Source organism: Coenobita brevimanus, chromosome 87, assembly GCF_032717465.1.
Source record: "Coenobita brevimanus isolate Jiangsu-jjx chromosome 87, ASM3271746v2, whole genome shotgun sequence".
Taxonomy (NCBI): Eukaryota; Metazoa; Arthropoda; class Malacostraca; order Decapoda; family Coenobitidae; genus Coenobita; species Coenobita brevimanus.
In genome coordinates this window covers 14,501,475-14,527,237 of record NC_137040.1, presented here as the reverse complement: position 1 = coordinate 14,527,237, position 25,763 = coordinate 14,501,475, and the positions used below count along the sequence as shown (strand labels likewise).

At 41.9% G+C, this 25,763-nt stretch overlaps 1 protein-coding gene across 1 annotated transcript in view; it reads right to left on the bottom strand.

Moving 5' to 3' along the window:
* The window catches only part of Camta (Calmodulin-binding transcription activator), a 1,827,966-nt gene that overhangs the window by 1,562,869 nt on the left and 239,334 nt on the right, over positions 1-25,763 (bottom strand). The window contains exons 10-11 of the mRNA XM_080281035.1: positions 16,686-16,827; positions 16,075-16,121 (exon numbers count right to left, since the gene is read on the bottom strand). Of these exons, the coding sequence (XP_080137161.1) occupies positions 16,075-16,121; positions 16,686-16,827 (189 nt within the window). The remainder of the gene's footprint in view (positions 1-16,074; positions 16,122-16,685; positions 16,828-25,763) is intronic.

Here is a 25,763-nt window from a genome sequence, read left to right as displayed (position 1 = left end):
ACAGTTGGATACTGCCCCTGAAATCCTTAGTAGTACAATATACCCATAACTAAAACACTACACTGTATCGAGTGTATATACAAAAGACAAAACAGAAATAGATTTAGAAGTTAAACAGGAAATTGAAGTGACAAGCAGTATCATACAAGGGTGCAGTGGCTCTAGGACTCTGTTCAAATTAATAACTTATGAAATAATGGAAAAGATGGATCGAAAGGGAAGAGGATACAGGGATGAAGAATTCAAGATTGGAACACTTTTCCTTGCGAATGTGCACTGATACTGGCTGAAACGGTGAAAGAGGCACAGGAAAATATTGGAATCATGAAAGAAGTGGGCAGAAGCTGTGGACTTGAGATAAACTGAGAAAAAAAGCAACACTATGATATGCAATAGTGAAGAAAATCCACAACAAACTGAAGGAATAAAATCAGTAAACAACATGAAATACGTGGGAATACTGGTGGATAATACGAGGAATATGTTCAAGACCCAAAAAACTATGATGATTCAGAAAGCACAAAAGTTGTCAAATTTAACATACTTCATAAGAGAAAAAAAGTGTAACTGTTGTCCTGCCTTCCATATTATACGGAGTTGATATTGTAAACATAACGGAAACTGAGATAAATAAACTGCAGACAATAGAAAATAGTGTGTACAGGAAGATCTTAGAAGAAATAAAATGGACAGCTGCAGCATCACTTAGAGGAGAAATAGGGTCATCCTCCATGAAAACAAGGGTAATGACTGGAAAGAAGCAGTATATTAGAAATACAATGATTGGAGAAAAAGAAATAATGAAAGGGATACTGGCCAACATGAAAGAAATAAACTCTAAGTGGAGGAAGAAAGCAGAGGAGTATCTGAGAGAAACAGGCTTGACAGAGACAGAATTAAGAGGAATGACGAGGAAGATGGTCAAAGCCAAGACAAGACAGTGGGACGCACACAAATGGATGGAAGAGGTGGAACACAAAAATAGTTTAGTTATATCTATCTATCTATCTATTGCCAGATGCCTCAATCCCGTTTGGGGTGGCCCCAAACAAATCGCCTCCAAGTCGCCCTGTCCCCTGCCATTTCACTGCCTTGCTCCCAACTCACACCCCCGTCTCTCAAATACCTCTCCACCCCATCCCTCCATCTCATCCTCGGCCTCCCCCTCCCTCTTCCCCCCTCCAACTCACTCACATACACTCTCTTCGTCAGTCTTTCACCCTCCATCCTCTCCACATGGCCAAACCACCTCAGTGTGTTCCTCATAACGCTTTCTATCACATCCACATCCACACCACAACGCTCCTTTATATCCTCATTCGTCAGCCTGTCTCTCCATGTGACTCAACAGGCTCCTCTTAAATAACTCATTTCCACTGCTCTCACTCTTGACTTTATATATAAAAAAAGGAAAAGTCAAATAAAAGGGGAGGATCTGATATAGATGTATTCCTAGAGAATCGTAATTTCAGTAGAAAGAGTATGATGAGGGCCGTTTTAATTATCATCTTTATTGTCAAATGTTTCAACATCTTCTTCATGCCATCTTCAGTGACATGGAAGCAATGTAAATGATATACAATATCATTTACATTGCTTCTAGGTCACTGAAAATGGCATGAAGAAGATGTCGAAACGTTTGACAATAAAGATGATTATTCTAACGGCCCTCGTCATACTCTTTCTACTGAAAAGAGGAGGACATATATGACAATAGATTCTCCTCAGTTATTCACTTCAGGGCCAGGACAAACAGTCTACTGCTAAACACAAGAAGACGACACACGGGAGAAAGTATAGTGGGTGAGCTGTGCGAAGCACAAGAGGAGAACCTGGAACACCTATTACTATTTTGCCCAATGTATGGTGAAGAAAGGAAAGCTATTATTGAATTGCAACAACCATATGAAGAAAATATAGGACACATTATTGGGAAATTTCTGTTTATTAGTGAAAATATGGAAGCCAAAAAAGAAGGATTGAACAAGATATGGAGAAAGAGAGAGCAAAAGATAAAGGAACCGTGAGGGGAAACATAAGGGCATAAAACCAGCTTTATAGTGAAAACCAGATGGTTTGTGCATTACTGAAGAAAACCCAGACCACAAAGCACTGCAGAGTTAAGTAGAAGTAAAAAATAAGAAGAAAGGGTGTGCCAATGCAAAGGCTTTACTCCCGTCTCACAACTGAACTGAACTGAACTGAGGGCAATACAAGAAAGGGCAGAAATACACCAAGTATACACTTGCTGACAAGGCAATATACACTTGCTGACAGTATGCCAATGCAATGCAGAACTACAGTTACTTAACCACAATTATAGTTCATAAAGTTTACAGGGGGTGTGGGCAAAAATTCATGATTTTACGTAGTTAGGTTTGGAGGCCCCGGACCCAAACTAATTTTTCCCCAAAGAAGTTAGGTTTAAATTTCGATGATTTGAATTTTGCGGTGATTTTTAGGCACCTATGCCTGTCGAAATAAAAAATTCCACTGTATATATATATATATATATATATATATATATATATATATATATATGTATAAACTGTATATATATATATATATATATATATATATATATACACAGCTAAAGGTGAATGTAGGGAAGAGTAAAGTTATGGTCTTCGAGAGAGGTGAAGTCAGTGAATGTAAAGTGAGGTTGGATGATGAGGAAATGGAAAATGTGAGTGCATTTAAGTACTTAGGTAGTGTGATGAGAAAGGATGGAAGTTTGGAGGGTGAAGTGCTTGAAAGGGTACAACAAGGAAGAAAGGTTGCTGGTTCCTTGAAGGCAGTGATAAGAAACGGGGAAGTGAGCATGGATGTGAAAAATTTATTACATGACAGTATTGTGATACCAACTCTAACGTATGGAAGTGAAGCTTGGACGTCGTTGGAAGGACACAAGTCAAGAGTGAGAGCAGTGGAAATCAGTTATTTAACCCGAGACGTCCCGTCGATGTATGGGTACGTTGCAACATTTTGCATTTGCCAGTCCCATCGATGTACTGGTACGTTTTGCAATTGCAAGGTCCCTAATTTGCACAATTTTCGATTTTCGCGCGTGATTTTTCGTATGTATACACGGGACACCTTCCTCTATTCCTCTACAAGATGCCAAGCAGGGACAATGCCTTACACCACATAACCTCCTCCCCCCCTCCCCCGCATGCCATTCTCTTGGCAATTCACCTGTTACCAGTGACCTGGCCAATAAAGACATTCAGGGCCACAGTGATTCCCCAATTGATGACAATGTGGAGGACAAAGTTTACATAGCATTATAGGAAGAAACAGTCAGAAATGATGATCAGGTAACGCGGCAAAAGAAGGTCAGAAATGGTGATGAGTTAGTGAGTGAAACAATGCTTATTATGCCTATATTACTGTTTGAAAACCAATATACTCTCATACTACATATAAATTCATACCAAATAAATAAATAAATACCATTTAGGAGTGGTGTGAAATAGTTATCCTCCCACAGAACTCGTTTTCTTTGCAGCCAGCCTGATAGAAAACCCTGTAACGTAAGGAGGTACTCCTACCTGTATCAAGTATTTTAAACCTCAGGTGAGCGATTTCTATATGAATTTTCGATGTTTCTCACCAAAAGCAGAGGTTTTAGCCAAAAAATTTTTTTTTCCAAAAGTGGTTGGGACTGGGGGATGTCAGAGGTGCAAAAGTGGTCGGGACGTGACGGGTTAAAACGAGCCTGTGGAGTCACATAGAGAGATAGATTGACAAATGAGGATGTGAAGGAGTGTTGTGGTGTGGATGTGGATGTGATAGGAAGCGTTAGGAGAAACACATTGAGGTGGTTTGGCCATGTAGAGAGAATGGACAGTGAGAGACTGATGAGGAGAGTATGTGTGTGAGGTGGAGGGGGAGAGGGATAGGGGGAGGCCAAAGATGAGATAAAGGGATGGAATGGAGAGGTATATGAGAGAAGGGGGTGTGAATTCGGAGCAGGGCAGTGAAATGGTGGGGGACAGGGTGACGTGGAGGCGATTTGTTTATGGCCACCCCATATAAGGGATTAAGGCGTCTGGCAATAGAGAAAATATATATCCTGTGGTCAGTTTTAGCATCATAGCAGTACCCACCTGCTCATCATGGTCTCAGCTGTTGACTTTGAAGGCTTTATGGCACCTCCAGGAGACCTCAGCAGTGACAGTAAGAGTGACAACGAGGTGCCCCGCCCCACGGGGCAAGAGTAGAGCCTCGGATACCCACCCCCCTCCCTTCTTAACCCTCTGGGTGCTGGCTATTTTTAGCCCTATGGGTCACCCCGGTGCTGGCCATTTTTCGACCATTTTCTGGGGGGCTAAAATGATAGATTTTGATGTGGAAACAATGAATTTCGCCATTAAAATGTTCACTGAGGCTCAGAAATGAGTTTTATTGAGTCCTGCATACTCATGTACAGGTATAGCCGCTCTCTCACGCTCACCACGAACGTGAGAAAGCCGTTTTCTATGTAAGGTATACTCAAGTATTTGTGCTGGGAAGGTATAGCAATGTTCAGTACACTTTTCTGATTACTTATTACTTCAACATCTACGACAATTTGCGTGTCTTTCTCACTGTGAATTATCTTACACTTACTTGAAGATAGGTACAACTTGACTTCATTACATAAAGTCCTTGCAATTACAAGAAGTTATTTACATCTTGACTTCAATATATAGTCCTTACACTTACAAGAAAATATTTACAACTTACACTTACATGAAAATACTGTATTTACAAAATGTCTTCATATGTACAGCACTGGGTGAGGCACACAGGCTGAGTGAGGCAGAGCGATCGTGAGGGGGGGAGCGAGTGAGTGTATGGCCTCGACAGCCTGGGGTATGGTTGAGGAAGAGTTACCTTACATGCCTGCCAATTTTTACCCGCAAATCTTGAAAAATGTGGTCACAGTGAAGTTTTTTATTTTAAACCATTTTAAAACGGCACTGGCATGCGGCAGGTTAACACTCCCAGAAGTCACTTAAATAAAGGTACTTGGTGTTTCATTTATTATTTTATTTGTTGGTCCAACTAGAAGTACTATTAGGCAAAGTATTAAAAGGGTAAAGTAAGCTGGAAGGGGACCCGAAGACCAAGCTCTGGGTGGGCTGTCCACCATATACCACTCTTCCCATAAGTTCTTTGGTTCACAAAATGCGAAATCGTAGAATGCGAGGGTTTCTGCCGCCCATAAACTCGCATTGTGTGAGGGTGCACTGTATATGTGTGTGTGTGTGTGTGTATATATATATATATATATATACAGTAATCCCTCTACTATCCGATATAACAGAGTCAAAGGAATGTCTGGAAAGTGGTCCTGTCCGGAAAGTGGGCCCCTGGCTCCTGGACTGGTACTTAAGGACCCTAACCCAGCCTAACTTTGAAAGCCACCTAAATAACTCCCTACCGGACATGCACAGCACCTATTTAAACCAATTTAAGACCCTATTCACACCAATAATGGACATAAAGCATGAAATAAATGAAAAGAAACCAAGAATGAGGAATCAGAAGTGACTGTACCTCAGCCAGGGTACTTACAGCACGTTTGTAGCTGCCTTTTCTAAGATTTTGGCAGTGAAAATGCTCTTGAAGCACATACAGTAGTCCAGTGTTGTGCTGCACTTAATTCTTTGCACTGTGAGTTATAATTGTTTAATACTGCACACTGTTCTTAACTGCACCACACCAGTTTCAACTGCCAATTTGCACTCCATAGTCAATCCTTTGCACTCTAAATTCTAATTTCTTAACACTGCACAAAACTGTAAATTCCCGTGTGGTCTAGTGGCGAGGTATTGCAGTTTATTCACTGTTTATTCACAAAATATGAGCAAGTGTGGCTTCCACTGCGATAAGCATCTACTCGCGATCGAAGTTAGGCAGGAACTGTTGGAGACGAGTGTTGGTGATGGGGAAACAGAGTTGCCAGATCGCAATGGCCATATTACCAAACTCTTAAATTTTCATTACCAAATTTAACTATTCATTACCAAATTTGTAAAGCTGGCATTTATTCTTCACTAATTATATAGACAAGTGGAAATACATGTAATGACTCTTCTTATAATTAACAGCATGTTGATTATTTTCATGCTATGTTGGCTAGCAGATTTATCAGAAAGAGCAAACAATCCACCATCTCCATCCTGTGTATCCTCATACATGTGAAAAATACGTTTGGTAATGCATTATTCTGATTCATTACCAAACGAATTTTTCATTATCAAATTGGCCCACATTTGGTAATGAAAAATACCAAACGGCAACCCTGACAGGGAAGGGGGGAGGGGGGTGGAAGGAGTTGGTGAAGGGTCAGTGGTGTAACAGCTGTTCAGTGTCATGCGGCAATTTCAAATAATGGGTGGGAAAAAATTCGGATTTGGGGGGGATTTTTTTCTTTTTTATGGCCATTTTTGGGTTCCGAAGGTCCAGGCCCACAATGTCTGGTAAGCAGGGTGTCCAGAAAGTACGGGGATTACTGTATATATGCAGTGGGCTCACACAGTGCGCGTCACCACAGTGCGGGATTCGCCTTGTGCACGAGTGACCAAAAATCATAACCAAAAACCCTTTAATGCACGAATTTACCACACAGAACAAGAGGGAGAGGCAAGGAGTGGCTCAACAATGCCATTTTCTACTAGTGCGCGACCACCCCTCACAAAGCGCGTCACGTGTCGTCATGTTGATGCACAGAAATTCCCAGGCATTCTACTGCGCAGCTTGGGGTACAAGGAAGCGGGCGCCATAACAGTCCTGGCTCGTTCACTGTGTGGATCAGCTCTCTAGGAAGCGGGCGCCATAACAGTCCTGGCTCGTTCACTGTGTGGATCAGCTCTCTACAGCTAACCTGTCGTGTACAACGTGTGGTGTTTTTTGTGCTGCCTGTACTTCGCCGCACCATGGCTCCAACCCCAAGAGTTAAGAAACTTCTGACACACGCCACCAAGTTAAAGATAATTAAGATGAAGGAGGAGGGTCAAGGAAACATGGCTATCGGGAGAACCCTGGGACTGGCTGAATCTACAGTGAGAACTGTGTGGAAGAACCGTGAAGCCATAATGGCTGTAGTGAAGACGTACGGTGCCTCTGACCTAGATGGCCATTCGCAGGTGGGAAATCACGCTATGATATTAATGGAGTGTTATCTTTCCACCTTCATAATGCGGAAAGAAAAGGAAGGTGTTCCATTCAATGGAAAATTTATTCGGAACCAAGCCCAGCTCTTTAACAAGGCTGCATCTCGAAGGTTAAAAGTGGAAAAATCGTTCAGAGCATCGGTTGGATGGCTGGACCGTTTTCTCAAGCGCAAGGAACTCTGTTACGTGGAATTGTCTGGTGAACGTGCCTCTGCCAATGAGCTGGCCGCGAGAGACTATCCTGCAATATTTAAAACGATTATTGAAGAGGGACAGTACACCAATGAACAGATCTACAACACAGATGAAACGTCCTTATATTACAAGGCTATGCCAAAATCAACTTACATTGCTAAATGACAGAAACAAGCCCCAGGTCGCAAGCTCCAGAAGCGTAAGATGACGGTAATGTTCGCTGTAATCCTGTCGGGAGCCACAAGATGAGGCCAGTTGTTGTACACACAGCCTCATATCCAATGTGCTACAAAAACCTCACGAACATGGATGCAAGTGGTATGTATTGGTACAAGTCCGTAAATTGTTGGATGACCGGGAACATTATGGCAGACTGGTTAACGAGGCGGTGTGTCCCTGATGCCAGGGCCAAGTGTCAGGAACTGGGCATTCCATTTAAGATGCTCCTTGTGCTTGATAATGCACCAAGTCACCCTCCATACTTGGAAGATCTTCACAAGGATTGTTGTGTTGAGTTTCTGCCGCCCCACACAACGTCACTAATGCAGCCACTCGATCAAGAACTAATAGCCACAGTGAAGCATTTCTACCATAAGGAAGTGTACGACTACCTACGCATGAAGACCGACACACAAGAGGAGCTTCATGCCCTACAAGAAGATCACGACGAAGACCTTGATGAGGCATCTGCTCCCGTTCCATCTCCACCAGCACCTGTATCCCGACCTACCACAGATGCCATGACTGTTGAGGCATTTTGGCATAACTTTACGGTGAAGGACGCAGTTGAATTTCTCCTTCAAGCCTGGCACCAGATTACACCTGCAAAGGTGAACCATGCGTGGCGAATGCTCGTGCCTCACCTGTGCATCACCCAGGAGACAGCCATTCAACCACTGGCCGATGCTGAGGCAGCAACATTGAGAGCAGCACAAACTGTACCAGGTTTTGAGGACGTTACATTGACGGACATACAAGAAGTGCACACTGCTACTGAGGAACAGCCTCTCGAGGAAGTGTTGCAACGGATAGACGAGGCTGACGCAGAGCCCGATGCCAGACAGAGTCAAGTTGAGCAGCCTAGCGTGATGGAAGGCAGGACTGAGTTGTGTATGTCAAACATTAGCAAGATCCTTGCTGCTGTGGATAAGCTCAAGGAAGAGGTGAAGGCACAGGAAGTGAGCAACCTAAGAACGGAAGAACTTCTGGCTGGTATCGACAAATTCTTCCGTTTCTACACAGACAGGCACAGGGAGGAAATAAACAGGAGAAGACAGACACTTATAACAAGCTACACACAGAGGGCTCAAGTTGGTGAAATAGAGGAATCATCGACATCGTCTGCTCCTGATCCTGTTGAGGATGAAGGGGATGCAATGTCAGAAGTGCCAGCATTGGACTTTGAAGGGTTTATGGTCGAAGTGAGTGACTTGGATGCTCCTGGGGAAGGTGATCAAGAGGAGTCTGCGGAGGGAAGTGTTGGTGCGGTGGGAGGTGTGGTGAGGAGTGCGGCTCTGTAAGTGTTGCCGCGCCTCGGAACCCCTGTTATTTAAGGTCATCAGGCCTGTTGTCTACTGTTGTTAAGGTGACTACCCATATTTTTGTTATTGTAGCTATAGCTTTAGTACAATGTCTGAAACATATGACCTTTATTATGTCTCTAAGGGCCAAAAAAATGTCCAGGTATGAGGGAGTACCGCCCATATGTAATTATTCCCATAAGATTATGTATTCCTTGTACGCAAATTCCCAGTGCGCGAGCTCGTGCACCGCCCAATCTCTCGCGCACTATGCGAGCCCACTGAGTATATATATATATATATATATATACACACACACACACACATATACAGGCATACCCCAGTTTAATGATGTAATTGGTTAGGCAAAACCCCATCGTTAGGCGGGGTATCGTATATCGGAGTACTTTTAATTAACATGTAAAGTATTGCGGAGCGTTTACCAGCCTTAGGTTTCCCCCACAAACCAAGCCCAAAACCCACCCAAATGAACCCCAAAACAAGTTTATAGCCAATCTAAATGGCCTAACAGCTGTCAAGGAAGTTAACCTAAACCTAAGCCTAACAGCTGTAAATAACTCACTAAAACCAACAAATAAAATCTGAAAATCATCAAATATAAGTCTGGAAAAATAAGGCTTATTAAACTGTACCCCAAAATGACAATGATCACCTAACATATGGCTAAAACACAATAATCTAATAAAAACAGTTTATACACCAACCTAAACACACAATTTTGGTATAAAATATCATCAAAATTGTTAAAATAAAAAACCATCATTAAACCTGGGTTTGGCCATCGTTAGGCGGGGTATGGTGGTATTTCTACCCTCATTGTTAAGCCAGGCAAACCCCAATTTATGATATCCATAGATGCGATACCCTGGAATAGTGATGAGGGTAAAAATACCATCCTACCCTGTCTATCGTAGACCTACCTCACATTTTCCAATGGGGTTAATTTTTTTTTTTTTTTACTGATTTTGATTAAATTATAGACTTAAATTTTATTTCAGGCTGATTTACAAACTGTTTTAGACTTAAATTGTATCTTAGTCACAGGGGCAGTGAATACTGTCATTTTGTGTATGAATTCTCACCCATCAGATGAGACATAAAACGCTGAGGACAACTAAGCGACTAAACAAAGAATATTTCATGTTTAACCACTGAACTGTCGTCTAACCTATCATGGAATACATAATACACTCAATCCTCGTAAATCGCGGCAATTTGGGTCTGGACCACTGCCGCGACTTACAAATTCCGTTGTTTATAAATAATAACTCTTACGTGAAAAATGAATTTGGGTCTGGACTTTGGCCAACCACCCCCCACAGCACCCTACCTACACCTATCTAGGCACCATCAAACACAAACATACAAATTTAGGAATATTCAGTGCATGTATTTAATAGAAATAAGCATTGTTAAGGGATCTCACCTTAATCTTATGACGATATTGCTTAAGTGAGTGAAGTGAGGTGGTGTTGGGAAGAACTTAGAACCTCTCAGCACTTGTTCTTCCCAAACTCTTTCGCCAGCTTTAAAAACTTCTCTCCCTTCTCAACACGACAAATGAGCTCCAAATGTTGACTGTACAATAACGACGGCTGCTTCTTGATGCCATACTGCTTAGAGCACTTCATCGGGGGTTCGGGAGGGGCCATGGAAGGTAGGAGGCAGGGGGGAAGGTGCATAAAAAAAGGCAGGTAGCTCTCGTACTCCACGGCGATGGTCTGTAGTGTGCAGACTGGCGGGAAGAACAACAACAACGTGGCGGCATTAGTATGCATACTTGCCACAAGGGACGGGTGGTGATTGGTTGTTGGGTTGCAATTTTCAAATTGAATGCCGCAGTTTACGATTCTCCTTGGAAAAGGCCCACTTCGGTGCCTAAGTCCACGATTTTCGTGACTTAACAGCGATTTAAGGGTGCCACCAGTCTGACAGCCACTTAGCTGTGATTTATGAATCCGTGATTTATAAACATGCGATTTACGAGGATTGAGTATAATAATTTTTTAACTGAACATTAATGATTATGAAAACCTTAGAATGTAAATATTTCATGAACTGATGAAAACTGTGACATCGATAGACCATGTGTTTACATTCAGGCTGTTTAAGGAAAAACGCTTTGAAAGTACACAGAACTTTCTAAATAAATGTGGGGGGGGGGGGGAAAGCTCCTCAACTGGAACAGTAACTGAAACGGCATAAGGAGGGGCTGTTGAAAAGCCTATCCTGATCGCATCACATATCGATAAATCGTGTGTTTACATTCGGGTTGTTCAAGGATATAACACTTTTGAAAATACAATGGAATTTTAAAATAAATGTTGGAAAATAAGAGAGAAGAAAATAAAGGAGCTCAGCAACCAGAATAGTAACAGAAACGACATAAAGAGGTGCCGTTGAAAAGGCTATCCCCATCACGTCATTGACTGCATTCCCCATCAAGAGACTTCCCTGTCAAAACATCAACGATTCTCCGTCACAACTATTGCACCCTGGACAATTCTGCGTCATTCATACATTACTATTATGCATAACAAATGTTTATTTAACTCTCCCGGGCCTGTCTAATGGTGGGATTGTATACAGTGATGCTGCTTCTTCTCTACCGAGTCTGAATACAAGTCGGAGATCGCATTCTCCAGTGACCTTGACTGGGTACAAGCGAGACAGGCACTGGTTTTAGGCTTAGGTTGGCTTCTTCTACAGCTGTCAGGCAATTTAGAGTGGTTTTAAACTTTTTTTTGGACTCATTTGGGTGGGTCTACGACTTGGTTGGGGGGGGGGGACCCCAAGGCTCAAAAACGCATCCCTATACAGTAAGACCTCACTATAGCGGACTAATTGGGCCCCAAACCATTCCGAAAAATGCAAAATTCCAGTAAATGCCACATCCGGACTTCCCCCTGCTAATCTGGCCTTTTTTCTATATATCAGACATTAATCTGGATTGCATGAATGGTTTTTAAACTGTTCTGGCTGCCATTGAGGTACTGTACTCTGTTAAAATTTCACTACATTAATCAAATGGTATAATATATATAATAATACTGTACTGCACACTGATAAACATGTCATGTATTTACCTTATTGTGGTGAACATAGCTGAAGTGGTCAGGCAGTCCAGACTGCTTCTGGCTTTATCGGACTTTTTCCGATATATAGGAATTTAGTCCAGTAGCTCCTCGAGTCCAATAAAAGCGAATTCTGGTCTATTGAAGTCCGTTATATCGAGGTTTTCCTGTACTTTACATGTTAAATCTACCCGAAGATTCAATACCCCGCCTAGCGATGGGTTTTTACTTAACCAACTGCATTGTTAAACCAGGATATGGGTGTCTATATATATACAATATATCATCATCATCATCCATCCAGACCTCCTTTCCCACACTAGGGCAAGGTGAGGAGTAGCAATGTACAGACAGCCTACGTTTGCCCAATTTAATGGGCCACACTTCCATTTACTCAACATTCAAGCCCATGGAATCCTGGCTCCATCAGACAGGTCAAAAAACTTTCACCACGTTCTGTAGCTTCACATATACCTATCAGATACAGTAAATCTGAACACTGTCACGTTAAAAATGGGTGCCAAATCCCTGGTTATGCGCTTCTCCACACAAAATTCATCCAGCCAGCACAATCTCTTGTCAGTCCCTTAGCCTCACCAATTTCCAAACCTCTCTTCCTCACACTCATCCACCATATCCCTCCACTTTCTTCTTGGCCTATGTACATTTTTCACCACTCTACTGTCATCCATTCTCTCCACATGACCATACCATCTCAGTACACTCTCTTCAATTCTGGTGTCCAGACTTCGTCACTCCGCATCTTTCATGTATCACATTATTCTGTATCCTATCCAGTCTCTGTACTCCACATACATTCCTCAGCAGTCCCATCTCCACTGTTCTGACTCTTGACTTTTCATTTTCATGCCACACCATAGTCTCACATCCATATGTTCAAGCTGGAAATAACATTCCTTCATGTAAGACCCATGCAGCTACAACACTCAAGCCTCTGTTGTTCATCAAGGCCTTCATAGCACCTGCTACTTTCCCTCCTCGTGTCACTCTATCCTCCACTCCATTTACACATTTTCCTCTCTTTTCTATCACAGTACCCAGGTATTTGAATGCTCTCACCAAGCCCTCTTCCTCTCATCATCCCCAGATATCACCTTCTGCTCCCCAAACCTCACCCCCACAACATCCTGGAGAGTGGTCAAAACCCTTGGATCTGATCACTCCCAATCATCATCACTACAAAAACCAGAATCACTCCAGCTGGCCACAGACACACATACACTAATAAGAAGCCAACTGGGAGACCCTCACAACTGAAACGGAACATTTCGAAACATTTAGTACACCCATCACAAACACCAACACCACTGTGCACACTTTCAATACAATTATACAAAATGCAGACAAAAGACACATCCAAGAGGCAACAGAAAGAGACACAACCCCAACTTCACACCAGAAATTCAAGGCTTCATCAGTCAAAGGGACACACTACGACACTCCCCAACACCCCATACACAAGACACCGTATAACAAATACAAGAATTCAACACCCAAAAAAAACATAAAATGCAGAACAGCAAACACTAAACTGGAATAAATATCTCCAAACATTTGACCACAAAACAAACACCAGCAAACTCTACAAAACACTAAACAGCATCACACTCTCCAACTTCAACACTACACAATCACATGCTGCCATCACAACAACAGACACCATACTTTCAGACAAACAACAAGCAAACTCTCTCATCAATCACTTTTCAAATGTCAGCCATCTAAACCCCCATCGTGACGACCGACGTATCATCCGACGTAAGAGACAGTTCCCCACAGACCCAGATTACACACCTTTCACTTACAACCAGACGAAGCACATCATCAGCAACCTTAAGCACTCATCTGCCTGCGGATCAGACAACATAGGCAACATTCACCCTAAACACCTTGGACCACAAGGCATACAAGCACTCACCAACATATCAGACTACAGCTACTCACACAACACAATACCCAACATCTGGATGCATTGCATTATCATCATTATCCCTAAACCCAACAAAGACCCCACGTTACCTTCCTCACACCGCCCCATCACACTCCTCTGCACCCCCTCTGAAGTCATTGAACGACTGGTACTACAACTACAACTAGAAGAAAAGAAGAAGAAGAAAAGAAGAAGAAGAAAAGAAGAAGAAGAAGAAAAGAAGATGAAAAGAAAAAGAAGAAATGAAGATGAAGAAGAAGAAAAGAAGAAGAAGAAGAAGAAGAAAAGAAGAAGAAGAAGAAGAAGAGGAAGAACAGAAGAAGCAGAAGAAAAGAAGAAGCAGAAGCAGAAGAAGAAGCAGAAGAAGAAGAAGAAGAAGAAGAAGAAGAAGAAGAAGAAGCACAAGAAGAAAAGAAGAGAAGATGAAGAAGAAAAGAGAAGAAGAAGAACAGTATATCACAAAAAACGTCATGTTATAGTCACACGTACAGCTGTACTGAGGTTGTAAATGCCCGGGTACATACTAGGGGACTCACATGGGATAACAAATATAGCTAATTTCCCTGGGTTTCAACATATAGGTTCTGGTGGTACTGTATCAATACATGCCAACACAGGTTTGAGCATGGTGCACCAATCAATGCCATCAGTGGCAAATGGGTTAATATCTTATTTGTTGCAAACTTTAATTCCATCCAAAAAAGGCACTAGCCACTAGTGAACTACTATATGCAAATGGAATTTACCTACATTTCTTGTGATGAAAAAATGCACCAACTATGATAATCACCAGATTACAAATAAAGCATACTGTTAACCTTATGAATATCCAAACAGCCAGAAGAAAGGCCAACTTCTCTGCTGCACTAATTTCTTCTCCAGCACAAATTTAAGATGCATTCATACGGAAAGTGTGTGGGCATGGAAATGGGGGCCACAGCAAGTTGATGCTAGTGAATGTTGTGGTTTTTTTCTTTCCTTTTTTCCCCAATCCTTCTCCAGCACAGCGTAATTAATGTTCTTCACTGTGCTTGGTAGGATGCATTCCAAATTGAAAATGTGAGTGAAACATCTGCTATGAGCTGCCCAGAAGGTTTGAAGCAGGAAAAGTTCACTGTGAACTATTCTCGTCTGACCTGTGGAGCTATATTCTCACCCAAAACCACCTCCTCCATTGTGGCTACTTATATGAGTTATAATGAGTGGCTGAAACTGGTGGTAATCCATTCATCTGATATTTCCCAAAGTGATGACAAACTATGAAATTTTCCATATTACTAGTCTGATGTACTCTGCAATGAAAGGCCTAGCCTGCATTAAAAAAAAAAAAAAAAAATTCTAGTTCTGGATTCATGGCTACTCATGTCCTTTGTTTCCTTTTAATAAAGTCTACTATAGACTTTGTAATTACCCAGGCTGTAATTCTTAAATCCAATATAAATTTGGACACTATGTAAATATTCAGACTACCTGAATTGCCATCGACTTATCAATTCCAAAATATGGTAGTCTTGTGGAATATTTGTCTAATTTTACTAATTTCTAACCCCGATTATAATGCCTAAGAAACTCCATCCACACCCACCCGCTTCTGGGTGGTCACAACCTTAGGCATGTGCTCAGCCATATGCATGTAATATTATATATTAATATCATGCGATATGGCGATTTATTTAGTAACAGCCTTAATGATATATGCTGTAAAACATTAATTTCAGGGGATTAAGGATCTCATAGGCTCAATGGAGCTTTACAGTACCATTCTAAGAGATCAGTTTACCTCCTAGGCAACCTTAAGAAATATACTGCAGTTATTTTGAAGCTTTCAATTCCACTAGCACTTTTCTTCTTGTTAATGCATCAATATGGAGGTCTCTAGCTTTAGCCTCTGCAATAATGCTACAATCAATCTTTGCAACCTACATAACAACATACAAGTAACAAAATTAAACATGAATCATGGAATAGCATGCCTCAAATGAACATCAAAAGAGATCAGCAAACCTTACTAAAGCATGATCATGTGACTTGTCAGCTTCCCACCTTATTTCAAGCTCCTCCATACAACCTATTCTTCCTGCAGTATTGTTTACTTTACCCTACTTGCATACAGTCGGTGTGACAAACAGACAATGGTAGAGGATATTTACCGATATTTCAAGTTCGTTGTTGAGGTCAGGCTCATCCTCGCTGAAGACTGCGGAAGCCAGGTGGAAGTAACTCAGTCAACACGCCAACAACACTCCAATCACTTTAATATTTTAGCATGGTTCAGTAAAAGATCTAATTTGCTATATCAAACTGGAAGACTTTCAGAAACAAGCATTTGTAAATTAAGAGTAATTATTAAGTGAAAACTCACTCCTCTAAACTACATGATGCGCTCTATGAATCCAGACATGTGCTGACCAGACTGATGAGAAAAAGAAAAGTCTGCTGATGTAAAGTCTGTTTACTTTGGTAAGTGGAAGTTATAATACCATATTCAAAGGTCACACTGAAGTCAAGAGATAACTTCATGAGTAAGTATTGCCACACCCTATAAACAGGTACTGTAATATTAGCCCCTGGCCTTCCAGGAGACATGACAGCACTGATGAATGTACCAACTTATAATCCTGATACAATTTAGATCAGAAGCAAATAAGAGGAAAAAATATCCCTAAGATCATCTGGTCGTGGCATACCAACTAATAAGTTACAGCTCAACTGACGTGCATTCCTCGAGCGCAGTTACATGAGAGGTAGCAGGAGTACTGACACATTGGCTTGAGCTGGCTGATGAGTTCCTCTTTGGTCCACTCTTTCTTGTCTGCCCACAGAGAGATGCTGGAGGCCATCACAAGCTTGTTGTCATCTGGGTATGGCACGTTGAGGTAATGGACCAAAACTATATCTGGATTCTGAGGACAAAGGGTGATGCTTAGCACTCACATTAATCAATATTAACATCAAAAATTTAAAATTTCTGTTGTTCACACACAGTGTGGGAATCTGACAAACACTCATCTCCAAGACGTGACTGAGACAAGTAATGAAAAAGACCAATGTACAAGACATTTTAGCATGTTTTTTAATAAAATCAAGGGCATTTTTAAGGTTTTTCAAGGCCAAATTAGATAATTTTTAAATGATCCATATAAAATTACACACATGGTATCCACGAATGACTGCCACATTATGGCAGCCCAATGTTTTATGATGAACTGATATGAGATGAATCACTTATACTGTATAATGATCAAAGAGTTAGGATCATTTTCCAATACAGTCAAGTCTATATATACGACTGTTCACTATGTGGTAAATCCCTACAATCTATCTATCTATTGCCAGACGCCTCAATCCCGTTTGGGGTGGCCACAAACAAATCGCCTCCAAGTCGCCCTGTCCCCCGTCATTTCACTGCCCTGCTCCCAACTCACACCCCCCTCTCTCATATACCTCTCCACCCCATCCCTCCATCTCATCCTTGGCCTCCCTCTCCCTCTTCCCCCCTCCACCTCACTCACATACACTCACTTCATCAGTCTTTCATCCTCCATCCTCTCCACATGGCCAAACCACCTCAGTGTGTTCCTCATAACGCTGCCTATCACATCCACATCCACACCACAACGCTCCTTTATATCCTCATTCGTCAGCCTGTCTCTCGATGTGACTCCACAGGCTCCTCTTAAATAACTCATTTCCACTGCTCTCACTCTTGACTTATGTCCTTCCAACAACGTCCATTCTTCACTTCCATACCTTAGAGTTGGTATCACAATACTGTCATGTAGTAACTTTTTCACTTCCATGCTCACTTCCCTGTTTCTTATCACTGCTTTCAAAGAACCAGCAACCTTTCTTCCCTGCTGTACCCTTTCAAGCACTTCACCCTCCAAACCTCTATCCTTACTCATCTCACTACCCAAGTACTTAAACGTACTCACATTTTCCAATTCCTCACCATCCAACCTCACTGTACATTCACTGACTTCACCTCTCTCAAAGACCATCACTTTACTCTTCCCTACATTCACCTTTAGATTCCGTTTCTTACACACTCTCCCAAACTCATCCACCAAGCCTTGCAGCTCCCCTTCGTCTTCACTCAACAACACAGTATCATCTGCAAACAACAGTACAGGGAGTTTCTAAACACTATCCTCTCTCACCAGGGCCACTCCAACATCCACTACCCTACCTTGTACCTCTTTTATTACCCCATCCATGTACAGATTGAACAACCATGGAGACATGACACATCCCTGTTTCAACCCAACTTTCAAAGACAAAAATTCACTTAGTTCACCATCCACACGCACTGCAGCCTTCACACCATCGTACATACTCTTCACAGCATTCAACAACTTCCCATCTACTCCATATATTTTTAACACTTTCCACAATCCTTGTCTATCCACCCTGTCATATGCTTTCTCCAAATCCATGAAAGCCGCATACAACTTCTTTCCCCTCTCTGGAAACTTTTCCACTAAAGATCTAAGAATGAATATCTAATCTACACAACCTCTTCCCTTCCTAAAGCCTCCCTGTTCTTCTCCAAGTAATTTCTCTGTTCTTTCTCTAACTCTGTCAATAAGTATCCTACCATACATTTTTCCTATTATACTAAGAAGACAAATGCCCCTATGATTATCACACACTTCTTTTTCCCCTTTTCCTTTGTACAATGATAATTTAAAAATTAAAACCTTATTTTTAAAATTATACACTTTTTTGGAATAACGAAACAGTATAACCATATTTTGGCACCTGATGGTTTAGTGAGTAATTACGGCACTCCAATAGGGCTGAGCCGGTGAAGGTTTATATCCAAGGGTGGCAGGGGTTCATTGCTCAAGTCAACAAGTGGGTTGGTGGAGGGTTAGTGCCCCTCCCCATAAAACAAATAACTCAAAGTCAAATGGCCACCCCTTAAGGGATTATGGCATCTGGCAATAGATAGATAGAAAGATAGTAATGCTACTCAGGAATGAGTGAGGCTGGTCATTCTCATCTTAAATGTCAGGACCAACTTGCCTCACCCTGGGCTCCTATGCTTCTCATGGGGCAATGTAGGACTGGATGATGAACGAATGAATGAATAAAAAATTATACCCATTTTTTGGAATAACAATAAAAAATTGGCCATGATTTCTCTAGAATGATAAATGTGATGGCCACCTCTGAGAATCTCGTGGGGATGTGGTGACAAACACAAGCCAACAATCAGCTGTCTAAGCCAACATGACTGCCCAGAGTTGTGCTCCGGTGAATATTGTTTTCATTGCGCACCGCACGAGACCATGCGCAATATTGCACTTGCACACGTGAGAAGGCAGGTGCGCAAGTGCAAATTTAGTTGCGCTTGCACAACTAAATTTGCGCTTGCGCACTTGTCCTGTGGATTGCGCAGTGTGCAATCCAAGGGACACGTGGTCTTGGGAGCTTCCCGTATGTCTGGACAAGAGATGGGGGAGCCTGGGAGGCTCGGGCGGGTCGTGAGGGTTCTGCTGGGGAGAGGCGGGAGGGATGCATGGGAGGGAAGGAGGGTAGTAGCATTTCTGAATATGCTTCAACAGAGATAACGTATTTTAATAGTTTTTAAATTATTATTAGTAGTAGTAAACAATAATTAACTAAATATACATTATTATATTAAGAGTTGCATATCCAATTGATTACAAAAATCACTGAAACATTTTTAAAATCAAATATCCACAGCCTAATAATTTATTAGGCTGTGGATATTTGATTTAAATAATATGTTTTAATGACTTTTGTAAGGAATTGCATATGCTATTGTATATCTACATTAAATTATTAAATAAAACGTCTTGAGAAATGCAGATAAAAGTAAAACTGGCAACATCATAGCCTTTGTTTCCCTGTCTCTCTGCTTTGCAGCCCGCTCAGTCCTCTAACTGTTTGAACTTCCACAAGTGAAAAAGTTACTACTTGACAGTACTGTGATACCAACTCTAATGTATGGAAGTGAAGCTTTGACCTTGTTGGAGGGACAGAAGGCAGGAGTGAGAGCAGTGGAAATGAGTTATCTGAGATGAGCATGTGGAGTTACATGGAGAGGCAGACTGACAAATGAGGAAGTGAAGGAGCGTTGTGGGGTGGATGTGGATGTGATATGAAGCGTTAGGAGAAACACATTGAGGTGGTTTGGTCATATGGAGAGGATGAAGAGTGAGAGACTAAGGAGGAGAGTGTATGTGAGTGAGGTGGAGGGGGGGAGAGGGAGGGGGAGGCCAAGGATGAGATGGAGGGATGGAATGGACAAGTATATGAGAGAGGGGGGTGTCAGCTGGGAGCAGGGCAGTGAAATGGCAAGGGACAGGGTGATGTGGAGGCGATTTGTTGCTTGTTTGTGGCCAGTGGCCACCCCTTACGTGATTTAGGCGTTTGGCAATAGATAGGTAGAATAAAATAAATAAAACTAAGTATGCTAATTTTAGATATCTCAATATTTTACAGTAATTCCCACAAATATATGCAAATGGAGAGAACACTTTAAGGAATTGTTGAACATAGAGGATGGAAGTAATGCGAGTATAAGTGGCTGGGGAATGGCTGGGAGAAGGAGGGAGGTGAGAAGACAGGAAGAAATCAGTAGGACAGAAGTTGTGGAAGCAATGAAGAAAGTTAAATCGGGGAAAGCCCCAGGAATTGATGGAGTGTGTGGTGAAATGCTGAAGCATGGGGGAGAGATAGTAGTAGAATGGATGTGGAAGATGTGCAGATTGGCCTGGGAGGAAGGTAGAGTCGCGGAGGATTGGAAGTCAGGTATAATTATTCCCTTGTACAAAGGAAAAGGGGAAAAAGAAGTGTGTGGTAATCATAGGGGCATTTGTCTTCTTAGTATAATAGGAAAAGTGTATGGTGGGATACTTATTGACAGAGTTAGAGAAAGAACAGAGAAATTACTTGGAGAAGAACAGGGAGGCTTTAGGAAGGGAAGAGGTTGTGTAGATTAGATATTCATTCTTAGATCTTTAGTGGAAAAGTTTCTAGAGAAGGGAAAGAAGTTGTATGTGGCTTTCATGGATTTGGAGAAAGCATATGACAGGGTGGATAGACAAGGACTGTGGAAAGTGTTACGAATACATGTAGTAGATGGGAAGTTGTTGAATGCTGTGAAGAGTATGTACGATGGTGCGAAAGCTGCAGTGCGTGTGGATGGTGAACTAAGTGAATTATTCTCACTGAAGGTTGGGTTGAAACAGGGATGTGTCATGTCTCCATGGTTCTTCAATTTGTACATGGATGGGGTAATAAAAGAGGTACAAGGTAGGGTAGTGGATGTTGGAGTGGCCCTGGTGAGAGAGGATAGTGTTTGGAAACTCCCTGTACTGTTGTTTGCAGATGATACTGTGTTGTTGAGTGAAGACGAAGGGGAGCTGCAAGGCTTGGTGGATGAGTTTGGGAGAGTGTGTAAGAAACGGAATCTAAAGGTGAATGTGGGGAAAAGTAAAGTGATGGTCTTTGAGAGAGGTGAAGTCAGTGAATGTACAGTGAGGTTGGATGGTGAGGAATTGGAAAATGTGAGTACGTTTCAGTACTTGGGTAGTGTCATGAGTAAGGATGGAGGTTTGGAGGGTGAAGTGCTTGAAAGGGTACAGCAGGGAAGCAAGGTTGCTGGTTCTTTGAAAGCAGTGATAAGAAACAGGGAAGTGAGCATGGAAGTGAAAAAGTTACTACATGACAGTATTGTGATACCAACTCTAACGTACGGAAGTGAAGCTTGGACGTTGTTGGAAGGACACAAGTCAAGAGTGAGAGCAGTGGAAATAAGTTATTTAAGAGGAGCTTGTGGAGTCACATGGAGAGACAGGCTGACGAATGAGGATATAAAGGAGCGTTGTGGTGTGGATGTGGATGTGATAGGAAGCGTTATGAGGAACACACTGAGGAGGTTTGGCCATGTGGAGAGGATGGAGGGTGAAAGACTGACGAAGAGAGTGTATGTGAGTGAGGTGGAGGGGGGAAAAGGGAGGGGGAGGCCGAGGATGAGATGGAGGGATGGGGTGGAGAGGTATATGAGAGAGGGGCGTGTGAGTTGGGAGCAGGGCAGTGAAATGGCGGGGGACAGGGCGACTTGGAGGCGATTTGTTTGTGGCCACCCCAAACGGGATTGAGGCGTTTGGCAATAGATAGATAGATAGATAGGTTTGTGCTAGTGTTTAGCGACATTGCGCAAGCTAAATATTAGATTGCGCACTTGTGCAAATTACAAATATTAGAAAATAATAAATAAAAGTAAGCAAGTATGCTATTTTATGTAAATATCTCAATATTTTACAGTAATTCCCACAAATATATCCAAATGGTTTGCGCTTGGGCTTTGCGACATTGCGCAAGCTAAATATTTGTCAGATTGCGCACTTGCGCTTGCACAAGGTAGTGAATTGTGGATTGCGCTTGCGCTTTGCGACATTGCGCAAGCTAAATATTTGTCAGATTGCGCACTTGCGCTTGCACAAGGTAGTGAATTGTGGATTGCGCTCTGTGCTTGCGCAAGGTCCTTCTTCGTTTGCGCGCCCACCACTGGTATTTACCTACTGTAGTTGCGATATACAGGATATGAGCTAATCTCGCAGGGTCCTGTCTCTGTTTCTCAGGAAGTCAAATTTTGCCTTAAACTTGTTTAAGTTTTTGGACTGGATGATCTCTTTGTCCAGGCTATTCTACAGGTCCATGCATCTATATGGAAAACTATATTTCTTGATATCCTTCAAGCAACTTGGCTTCTGCAGTTTCAATCCGTGTCTCCTTGTTACTCTCCCATCCCATACAAACAGATCTTCTCTGCCAATTTTTTATACTCCCATCCTGGCCCTGAAAACTGCAAACATGTCGCCCCTCTCTCTTCTTTCTTCTAAGCCAGGCAAGTCTAGTTTTTCCGGCCTTTCTCTGTACGACAGATCTGTCAGGCTAGGGAGCATCTTGGAGCTTGCCTTAATCAGTATCTTTGTCTTCATCGAGGATGAATTTCATTGGCTGATGCAATGCGCGCTCGTCTGTGATTGGCAGAAATAAATCACATGTAACTCATTTATTATCAATTTCCGAGAGAAATGTCATAGAAGAAAAGATTCTTAGAATGACCGAATCTACTAGAAAATGTTAACGAAAAGTCGAAAATTGCATCACGTGTACATGTAAAGTTTGACTGTCATTTTTAAGTACAGTAAAACCTCGATATAACGGACTTCAATAGACCAGAATTCGCTTTTATCGGACTCAAGGAGCTACCGGACTAAATTTCTATACTGTATATTGGAAAAAGTTCGATAAAGCCAGAAGCAGTCCGGACTGCCTGACCACTTCAGGTAAGCTCACCACAATAAGGTAAATAAAAGACATGTTTATCAGTGTATAGTACAATATTTTTATAAATATTGTACCATTTGATTAATGTAGTGAAGTTATAACACAGTACAGTACCGCAATGGTAGTCAAAACAGTTTAAAAATGTTCATACGATCCAGACTAATGTCTGATATATCGGAAAAAGTCTGGATTAGCAAAGGGAAGTCCGGATGTTGCTTTTATCAGAATTTCACGTTTTTCGGAATGGTTTGGGCCCCAATTAATACGTTACAGTGAGGTCTTACTGTACGTGTGTTGTGTACTGGATAACGTCAGTACATATTATTTCGATGTTTTGGTGCAGAGTATTGTTAAATATTTGTACACTCCCAAATGTTTTACAAGAGTATGGTGCAGCCACAATAATTCTAGCTATTGTCAACAAACCAGCTCCATCGTCTGCCTTGGCTGCAAGTCACCACTGCAGGTGGCTGGAAAAAGTAATATGTACCTATTTTACATTCAGATATACACTTAAAACAACACCAAATCATGTTTCCTGCCTTAATTAAGATGCCTTAAACCATCGGTAATGTGGGTAAATGTTTTGTAAGTGAGTGACCTTGGCTCCTCTTCCTGACCAGTATTCAACACACACTTTTAAAATGATTTTGGCCATGCAAAATACTACCCAAAATATAATATACCTATATTTATGCGAAATTAAGTATAATTGGTCACCATTTGGTAGTAAAGTACTGCTAACTACCACAGGCGGGCCTGGTCAGTATTGCCAGCTCAGTGCCGGTCACTCAGGCTCTAGGTTCTGAGGCTCGGGCGCTTGCACCAGAGAAATTCATCGACTGAGAAAACCAATCTCAGCTTTCGGGTGCTGGCGTCCGAGGCTTGGGAGCGGGTGCCCGATTCGGGTGCTTAGGCGACTGAGAAAACGGCTGAAGGATAATGTAGAAACTATGCATGCTGACGTGGTGAAAGTTGGGAAAGACTTAGAAACAAGTGTTGAAGAAAATAACATTAGGAAGAAAGTGAAAGATATTACAGTAAGAGTCCATTAATCCGAATGGCAGTGGACTGAGAATCATTCAGATTAATGGATTTTTTGGATTTTGGGGTGGGACCCCTAAGACACTTAATTTCATGTTTACACTGAAATTTTAACAAATGGATCATTCATTCATAATACAATATGGCACATTAACATTACGTATTACACAAATTTTTTACTTAATAATGCATTACTGAAGACATGAACAGTAATTGGTAAATTAAGATATGTTATGGATTTTTAACTCACCAATAATGTGTAGTGTTGAAAACAGCAGTTGTAGGCAGGTATATCCAATTAAAGAGAGTAAGTCCAGGGTTAATAATAATATGCTATCTATCTATCAATAGCCAGACGCCCTAATCCCGCAAAGGGTGGCCGCAGACAAAATGCCTCCAAGTCGCTCTGTCACGCACCATTTGGCTACCCTCCCCCCAACTCACCCCCCCCTCCCTCATATATCTCTCGACTCCATCCCTCCACCTCATCCTCAGTCTACCTCTCCCTCTCCCTCCCTCCACCTCACCTACATACACCCTCTTAATCAGTCTTTCATTCTCCATTCTCTTCACATGTCCAAACCACCTCAGTGTATTTCTCCTAATCTTCTCAACCACATCCACATCCACCCCACAATGTTCCTTCACTTCTTCATTCGTCAACCTGTCCCTCCACGTCACTCCACATGCTCAAGTAACTCATTTCCACTGCTCTCATTCTTGACTTGTTCCCCTCTTGCAAGGTCCACGCCTCGCTTCCATACGTCAGGGTAGGGATCACAATAATAATATGCACATATTGTAAAAGCACAAAAACTTTATACATTATTGTGGAAAATTCCTTAAACCTATGGTACAGTATATTTCACTTTGTTTGTCACTTTCACTCATCATCCTCGAGCATCGGCTCAGGACTAACGGCTTCTTCTAGGGTTCCTTGAGGTGCCTTCTTTGGAGTGTGGGTAGCTGGTCTTGGGTCATCATTAGTGGATTTACCTGCCTGGCTGCTCATGCACTTCACCCAGTCACGGATATCAGCTCTTGAGTAAAAGCTCAGCAAGTTGGAAACACATGACCTTCCACTTCTGAATCCAAACTGACTTTCAGCCAAAATATTAATCTCTTCCAGATACTTTATCCATCTATCTTTCAGGATTCTCTCGCACAATTTTGCAACCATGCTGGTTAGGGACACTGGTCTATAATTCAGGGATTCTTCCCTGTTTCCTCCCTTATAAATTGGTACCACATTTGCCCTCTTCCATTCTTGAGACACTTTCCCCTCTTCCAGGGAACACACAATTAAACTGCGAATCTTATCCGCCAGCTGTTCTCTACATTCCTTCAACACCCAATTAGAGATTCCATCTGGTCCTGGGGCTTTCCTTAAGTCTTGAGTTCCAGTAATTTATACACTTCCTGTACTTCCACTTTTATATCTTTTATCACTACTTTTCTAGTCACT